The sequence below is a fragment of the Cystoisospora suis genome (assembly GCF_002600585.1).
Source record: "Cystoisospora suis strain Wien I chromosome Unknown contig_6149, whole genome shotgun sequence".
Classification (NCBI taxonomy): Eukaryota; Apicomplexa; class Conoidasida; order Eucoccidiorida; family Sarcocystidae; genus Cystoisospora; species Cystoisospora suis.
The window spans coordinates 754-9,449 of NW_027158938.1; the positions used below are offsets into that span (position 1 = coordinate 754).

The following is an 8,696-nucleotide window of genomic DNA, read 5'->3' on the forward strand; positions in this document are numbered from 1 at the left end:
GAAAGAAAGAAAGAAAGAACAACAGCAGCACCACTATCATCGTAAGATAACCATGAGTATCCCATACATATCTCCATGTATAGATATATATACATATACATACATATATATACATATACATACACATATATACACATACATACATATATGGATGTATATGAATAGTGATAGTAGTAGTAGTAATAGCAGTCGGCGTTGTATCAGCAGAAGGAGTAGAAAGAAGAAGGAGACAAGGGCTTGTAGAGATCCATCCTTCCTTCTTCTTCTTCTTGTAGGTCTTTCTCGAGAATCGAAGAGAGATAAGGAAGTACACTGAGAATGCCACTGCTGCTCCGATGAAGAGAACGACGACTAGAAAAGAAGAAAAAGAAGAAGATGGAGAGATCGGATGACCTACAGTCCCTCTCTCTCTATCTCTATCTCTCTAGTTAACTATCTCCGATTGAGAAATAGAGATAGATACCTTCTTTCATCGAAAAAAGACAGAAAGAAGGAAAGAAAGAAGATTGATGAAACGGCAAAGAAGAGAGAAGAGAAGAGAAGAAGGAAGAAAACAGAAAAACGTCCACATGCAAGAGAGCCAAGCAATTCGCTCACTCTTTCTTTCTCTCTTTCTCTCTTCTTCACAAATCCCCGAAGGACAGAAGAGAGAGAGAGAGATGGAGAGAGAGAGAGAGAGAAATAGAAAGATAGAGAGGCAAAACACCTTCAATTGTAAGAAGAGAAAGACGAAGAGAAAAAGAGAATGAAAGAGACAACAGGAAGAATGTGAAACAGCTACTATACTGACAAGGAGGATATACTTCGTTGGAGAAGCGTGAGTTTTCTTTCACGATCTTCTCTTCTTTTTCTTCATCTTCTTCTTCCTCTTTCAAGAGAGGTTATGAAGTCACTCTCTTCTTCTCTTTCTTCTTTTTCTCTTCTTTTCTTCCTCTTCTTCTTCTTTCTCTTCTGCTGCAGCCCTCCCATCTTCATCTTCTCCTTCTCTTCTTTTCCTTCATGCTCTTCTTCTCCTTAAGATATCCAAGAAAAAGAGACCAAGGAGAAAAAGAAGAAGAAGATGGATGAAGCGAACAGTGAAGAAGAAGACTATCTTCTTCTTCTTTTTCATTCGTATTCTTTCCAATCCTATCGATTGTCTTGCATCGACACACGTCGCTTCTTCTTCTCCCTTTTTTTCCTTCTTCTCTGGTCTGTCTTCATTAAGACGGAAAGACACAAGATGAAGAGAAGACGTAAGATGGAGAAGAGGAAAAAGAAAAGAAAGAAAAGAAAGAAACCTGCTTAACAGAAAAAAAGCCTCCGAACCACCACTAAGTAGGTCAAGAAGAAGAAAACGCTATGATCACGGGGGTGCAGAAGACATGAGAAAGAAAGAGTGAGAAAGAAAGAAAGAAAGAAAGAAAGAAAGAGAGGAGAGGTAGTATCCTTCTCTCTCTCTTCTTGATCTAATACACATACTCGTGTCTCAACCTCTTCTTCTTCGTATGTTTCAAAGAAAAGAAGAAGAGAAAGAAGAAGAAGAGAAAGAAGAGGAAATGTTGATCGTCGCTATCGTGCAGTCGCCTGTGTGTGGAATAGAAAGAAAGAAAAAAAGAAAGAAAGAAGAAACTGTGGCAAAAAAGCTTCTTTCTTCTTCTTCTTTCTTCTTCTTTTCGTTTCTTTTCTCTCTACTCAAGAGAACACAAATGAACTCGAAGAAACACGGAAGGAAGAAAGAAAGAAGACCTGAAAGCATCTATCTGTCTATTCACAGGGAAAGCGACGTCTCTCCTCTTAACCTCTCTCTCATAGCTCCCTCCTAGCTCTCTCTTCTTCTTTCTCTCTCTCTTTATGTCCCGCCCCCAAAGACTCCATAGATAGATAGATAGATTAAAGATAGATTAAAGATAGATAGATAGATAGAGACATCTGCTGTATTTCGAAAGAAACAGATGAAACACCTTTCTTGATCTTCTTCTTCTTCCCCCCTTTCGTCTCTCTTCTTCTTTCTCTCCTGTGTGAATGAAGAGAAAGAAGAAGAGTATGAAGAGAGAGGAAAGGAAGAAGAAGAAGAGAGAAAAGAAGAGAAAGGAGTTAGATGGTATGGATATGCGACAAGACCTGCGACACTACATCATTGAAGAGATTCTCAAACACTCCTCCTTTTCCTCCTTCTTCTTTTCCTTTCTTCATCTTGATAGAGTCGCTCTTCTTCTTTTTCTTCTTCTTTTCTTCTTCTTCTTCTTCTATGAGGTGTTCGTGACCGTTCCTGGAGATGCACTGTGAACTCTCGTCTCTATCAAGGAAAGAAAAGAAAGAAGAAGAAAGACAAGAAGCACGAGAAAGAAGAGAAACAAACGAAGAAGAAGAAGGCGAAGCAAGAAATGTAGATTGATGTGTGTTGAAGTTATGTCGCCAGACTTCTAAGAGAGGTAAAGTTAACAGAAAGACTTCTCTAATTTCTTCTTTTTCTTCATCTGGATTAGGTGTCTTCTCTTCTTCAGAGTCTTTTCCCTTATTCTCATCTTGCTTATTCAGATAAACCGTTTCTCTATCTGCATCTGGGGTGTATGTACACCTCCCTCCTGTGAAGAGACTCTGTCCGTCATTCGCGTGGCTCTTCTCCTCGTCTTCTTCTGCTTCTTCTCTTTGCACAGACCTTCTGGATGAGGTCTTAAGAAGATGAGAGATGAAAGACGAAAAAGAAGAAGAGGATTGTTTAGATTTCTTTAAAAGAAGAGATAAGAGAAAACATAATCTTATCTTCTCCTCTATATCTTCATGTATCAGAGAATCTCTCTCTTCTCTCTTGGGAATCTGCTTTCTTCTTCCTTCTTCTTCGATCTTCTTCTCCTTCTCCTCTTCTTTTTCTTCCTCTTCTTCTTTCTTTAGCTTATACCGGGCATACCGTAGCAGCAGGGCTTTCCACATCTTCACAAGAAAGAAGTAAAGAACCTTCGTCTTTCTCTTCTTTTCCTCTTCTCTCTTCTCCTTTTGCTCCTCTTCTGTTCCTCCTTCTTCTTTTTCTTTTCTGCATGAGAATAGAAGAGGGATTGTCGTTAAGTCTAATACATCCGAGATCACACCGAGGCTTCTACGTAGAAGCAGATCCCCGTCCGTCATTGGTCCGTCTTTCTTCTTCTCTTCTTGGTCTCGGTAGGAAGTATCTTTCTTGAGTAAAACGAAGGAGAGAAGAGAGGAAGAAATGCTCTCTTCAATAGACTTCTCACTTTCTTTCATGCATGCAGAAACCTTCTCAAGATATGCAGAAATCTCTCGTCCATACAACCCTCTCTCCTTCCATAGCACTTCATGTGGAAGAGAAGATCTTCTTCTTCTCTCCAGACTCTCTTCTTCTTCATTATTCTTAGCTTCTCTGTTGAAAGATCGATGAGTAAGAAGAGAACAAGAGAAAGAAGAAGCAGAGGAAGGAAAACACTCCACTTGACGAGGTGTATCTGCACCCCGTAAAGGTGTTTCTTTCTCTTTCACCTTGAAAGAAGAAGAAGAGACTAATTCTTTTTCTTTCATCTTGATTGAATCCTCCCGACCCAAGTCTTCCGGTGTATATACACCCGAGTCTTCCATCACGAAACAACGATTGCCCCCGAAATTCTTCGCAACATGATCTCCCATTCTCTCCTCCTCCTCGCAGTCATCTAACGCATCTCTACTTTCAGCAGTCTTCTTCTCCTCTTTCTCTTTCTTCTCTTTCCTTCTTTCTTCTTCTTCTTGTGTATCACGATGTCTACACCTCTTATTTTTCATTCTCTCAGTGATCGTTAAGACCATTTGAACCAAAGAAAGAAAACACACCAACGAGGAAAAGGAAAAGGAGGAAGAGCAGACATCTCTATCGAGACCTTCATCTTCTTCTCTTTCTTCTCTCTTTCTCTCTTCATTCGGAGTATCTATTCTATTCTGTACAGATCCTTTATCGTCACAAGCCTTTCTTCTTCTCCTTGAGTCTTCTTCTTTTTCTTCTGCTTTCTCCCCTTGCTCCTCTTCTTCTCTCCATTCTCCTTCTTCTTCTTGATCTTCTTCAGAAGTTCCTGAGGCATTCTCTCTCACATTCTTCCTCCAGAACAGTCTACCATCCTTGGAAGAAGAAGAGAAAGAAGAAGAAAGAGAGAAGGTGAGAATCTGTAGAAGTGTATAGAAGGCGGTGTCTTCATAGAGGCTGTAAAGATCTCTGAAAGCACGCCCGTATTGCCCTACTTCATTTATTTCTCGGAGTTTATCTTCCTCTTCGCTTTCTTCTCTCTTCTCTCTCCTCTCCACCCCGCATACAACCCTAGGAAGAAGATGAGAAAGAGAAGAAAGAAAGGATGAAGAAGAAGAAGAAAGGAAAGAGAGGTGAGAAGAGCAGAAACCGAGAGCCCTCCAAAGCTGAAGACACTTCGAAAAAGAAAAAAAAGAAGAAGAAAAAGAAGAAGAAGAAGAAGAGAGAGGAAGAAGAGTTTTGAAGATCTTCTTCATGTGACACGAAAATGCGGAGAAGCCTCGAACCTGAGGTTGGGGATTAGACCAAGAAATAAAATCCCCATCTCCGTTTTCTTCTTCTCCTTTTTCTTCTTCTTTTGGTCTTTCTTCTTCTGTTCTTTCGGTAAGAGCTTCATACTCTCCCGAGCAGAAAGCGAAGAAAGTGAAGAGATCCACACACACCTCGCAAACCGAAGAAGAAGAAATCTCTCTCTCCTCGTCATCTGCTTCATTCTCTTCTTCTCTCTTTTCTTCTCTTCTTTCTTGATACACATCTACAGAATTCACAGAGACACAGAGGGGGTGAGAGAAGGAGGATACAGAGAAGAAAGAAGACAAAAAAGAGACAGAAGAATCGTAGACATGTTTCTTTGGTAAGAGACCGTTCCTTCTTCTTCTTCCTAGGTGCCACGTCCGGATCATTCCGAGGACTGAGAGCCTGAAAGAAGAAGAAGAGAAAGAAGAAGAGGAAAGGAGAGGAGGAGAAGAAGAAGTAAGAAGAAGTGGGGGGATACTACCATCCTCTCTAAGGGCCTGTTCTTCTTCATTTGCAAGTGTTTCTCCTTTCTTCTTCTTCTCTTTTCTCTCCTTATTTTCTTTCACATGCAGAGCATCTCTGAAAGATAGACAGTATGGACACCTTGAAAACGAGCTAGCTCTTCTCTCCTTCTTCTTGTCAACGAGCGCTGGGGAGGAAGCTTCATTCTTCTCTTCGTCTGTCTCAACTTCTCTCTGTCTTCTTCTCTTTCTTTCTCTTTTACGAGTTGCTTTAGCTGCGTCTCTTCTCTCATCGTCAGAGACACTAGAAAAAGAGAAGGAACTTACAGACCCCTCACTCTCTGAAGAAGAGAGAGAAGAAGGAATTTCTTCTTCTTCTTCCCCAAGATATCGATATGTCGACTGGTCGATAGAAGGCTCTGCGACTACTACTCGGCCGCAGAAATTTAGGAGATGATCCCTCCATGAAAGAGGAGAAGAAGAAGAAGATGAAGGGAAGAAAGAAGAAGAGGAGAGAGAATTCTCTTCTCGGAATAAAGAGGAACCTGTCCATGGTGTATATACAGCCGGAGACACTATGAGGCTATTACTGCTTTCTTCTTCCCTTTCACGTGTCGCATGTCTAATTGAGAAAGGAGGGAGAGAGGAAGCAGATGACTCTTCATCTTGGTCTGTTGGTCCTGTGCATGCAGAAGATTGTTTAGGTGTATCTACACCTGAAACAGAAGAATCTAAAGTATAACGTCGTTTCTTCCTAACTCCCTCTTGTGAAAACATCCTCTCTCGTCGTTTTCTGCTTTTTCTTCTTTTCGTTCTCTCTCTTTCCTTTCTTTCTTCATCTTCTTCTCTATCTTCTCTCTCTGGTCTTTGCCTCTCTTGTCTGACGCAGAAATTGATCTTCTCCATATCGACTTTCCTTCTCTTGCTCTCTCCATAAGAAAGACTATTTTTTCCTTCTTCTTTCTCTCCTAGCATGCTCTCTCCTTCTCGGACATCGCTCCCGAGAGAAATCTTCTTCTTCTTCTCTTTCTCTCTTGCTCTCTGTCCATAGAGATTTGACGAGATATAGAAAAGAAGGGAAAGTAATACACGTCGACGAAAGAAAGAAAGAGAAGAAGAAGAAAGAAGAAAACGCAGAGAATCTCCTCTGTCGTTGCTTCTCTCATCCTGTCCTTTAAGACGTTCGCTCGCCCCTTCTTTCTTCTTCTCCTCCAAAGAGCAGAAAGAAGAAGACAAAGAAGAAGAAGAAGGAAGAGAAGACGAAGAGGGAGAAAAGAAGATCTCTTGAGTGATTTGTTTCTTGAGAAGATAGATGGAAGTGGAATATAAGGCATGGAGAAAGAAAGAGATGAAACTTTCTTCCTCTTCTTTCTCTTCTTCTGTTGTTTCTCTAACGCATTCCTTACCATTACCGCAGCCATGGCCACGACCTCCTTTTCCTATTTTCTTCTTCTTGTTCTTTTCTCCATGCACTCTTCTCCCTTTCCTCCTCCTTGCAGTCCTCTTTCTTTTTCTATCAAGGAAAGAAGAAATCTTCTTCTTCTCTTCTTCTTCTCCTTCTTTCTCTTTCGCCTTTGCATGTAGAAGTCTTTTGATCCTATCGAGTTCATTCAGAAGAAAATCTGCGATTCTTCTCGAGAGAAACACGATATGACAAGGAACAAAAGAAGAAGAAGATGAGGAGAAGAAGAAAAGAACACTCTCTCTACGCTTCTCAAAGAAAGAAGAAGAAAGAGGGGAAGAAGAAGAAGAAGAAAGAGGGGAAGAAGAAGAAGAAAGAGAAGAAGAAGAGAAGGAGAATTGATTGCTTTGCTTGTTGAAACTCGACTGAGATGACTGAAGACAGATAGAGGAAAGAAGAACGTCCAGAAGTTTCGAGTAAAGAGAGGAAGAAGAAGAAACAGATGTGGCATGCGAGCTAGGTTTGAGAAGAGAAGTCTGGAGAGATTCTTTTCTGAGAGACAGGAGACGAGACGGAGGAGACGGGGAGGAAGAAAAAGAAGATAGGCAGTTGACTAGAAAGAGAGAAGTTGTCTCGATCAAGTTCCACATAAGATCTTCTGCACTTTCTTTTTTTCTCTTTAATCTATCTAAGGAGACAGAAGAAGAAGAATAGCGAGAACGAGAAGAAGAAGAAGAAAGGGGAGACAACCGCGAAGAGGACGAGAATTGATTTGAACGTCGAGGAAGAAAAGACGACGAGGCATCTTGGGCTGCCATGTATGTGCGAGAAGAAGGAGTCTGTAGGCTCGAGAAGAGACTGGGATATCGACGGTGGAGAGAGAGAGAAAAAAGGCTTCTTCCGCGACAAGAAGAGAAACGAGAAGGATAAAAAGACGAAGACAAAGAATCCGTAGGAGAGATAAAAGAAGAAGAAGAGGGAGAAAGAGAAGAAGAAGAAGATTCCTTCTGTAGTTGTATGAGAAGATCTTCTTGAACCATACTTGCACTTATCTCTTCTGCTTTTTCTTCTTCTTCTTCATTCTTTCCATGACAAGCTTTCTTTTCTTCTTCTTCTACTTTCTCTCCAGCTGTCTCTTCTCTTGTCCTCTCCTCTACACCTGGCAACTTCCTTTCTTTCTTCTCCGTGTTCTTCTCCATTTCGTTTCGATCTTCTCTCAAACTTTCCTCCTCGCTAAGACATTCAGCCGCTGCCTCCTTCTCCTCCTCCTTTTCTTCTTCTTCCGATCTCTTCTTGAGCGAAGTATCTTCATCATCTTCTCCAAGTCCATCTGTCTCCTCTCCGGTAGCTGAAAGAGAAGAAGAAGAAGAATTGTGGATATCTCTTTTCTCCTCTGTGTCATCTGAGAAATTCTTCATCTCCTCAAGTTTTCTTCTTCTCTTCTCTTCAACTCCTCCTTCGTTCTCCTTCTTATCAAAATTAGAGGAACTCCTTTCCCCCTTTCTTTCTTCTACTTCTTTCTCTTTTTCTTCTTCTTTTTCTTCTCTTCCTTCATCTATCAATGAACTTATGTCAGTCGAGACGCCTTGGAGGTACGTCGATGCTATCTGGGGATCTTCATCTATCTCCTCGCTCTCTCCTTCTTTCACGCTTTCTTCATGACTTTCTTCTTCTTCTTCTGTGTTTCTTCTTTGTCCTTCTTTCTCTTCTACACCTCCATCGCCTTTCTCTTCCTTTCTTTCTCCTTGTTCTTCTTCATCTTGTTTCTCATTCATCTTGTCTTCTTCCCTTTCTTCTTTTTCTTCTCCCTCTTCTTCTTCTTTCTCTCCTTCTTCTTCTTCTTTGCCTGTCTCTTCATTCATACGTTCTCCTGTATCTTCGCCCTCTTCTTCTCTCTTTTCATTGTCGAGGGCTACTTCTCTTTCCTGCTCTCCCCGCAACTTCTCGTCTTCTACATCGCACGTGGCTCTTTCTTCATCTTTCTTCTTCTCTTCTTCCTTTTCCGCAACCTCCTTTAGCTCGCTCTCTACTTCTTTCTCTTCTTCTTCCTTTTCTTCCTCGTGCTTTTCTTCTTCTTCTTCACGCAGATCGATCGATTCTATTCGGCTTCTCTCCTCTTCTTCTTCCCTAACGTCTTTTCTCTTCTTCTCTTCTTCTTTCTCCTCCTTCTCCTTCGGGAGCTCACGTCTTTCTTCTTTCTCTTCTTGAGGAAAAACCTTCGCATCCTTCTCTTCTCTTCTCTCTTCTTCTATCTCTTCTTCATGACACACATCTTCCTCGTCACCTTCCTTCTTCTTTTCTTCTTCTTCTTCCTCTTCTACCTCGTTAATAT

General features: G+C 41.2%; 1 protein-coding gene across 1 annotated transcript; it reads right to left on the minus strand.

The window, feature by feature from the left end:
• Nucleotides 1-149: 149 nt before the first annotated feature.
• CSUI_009836 (uncharacterized protein) lies at nt 150-8,696 on the minus strand (the record flags this gene model as incomplete). The annotated part of the gene is made up of 1 exon (XM_068069945.1): nt 150-8,696. A coding segment is annotated over one exon (6,620 nt), but the record flags the coding sequence as incomplete, so codon positions are not given.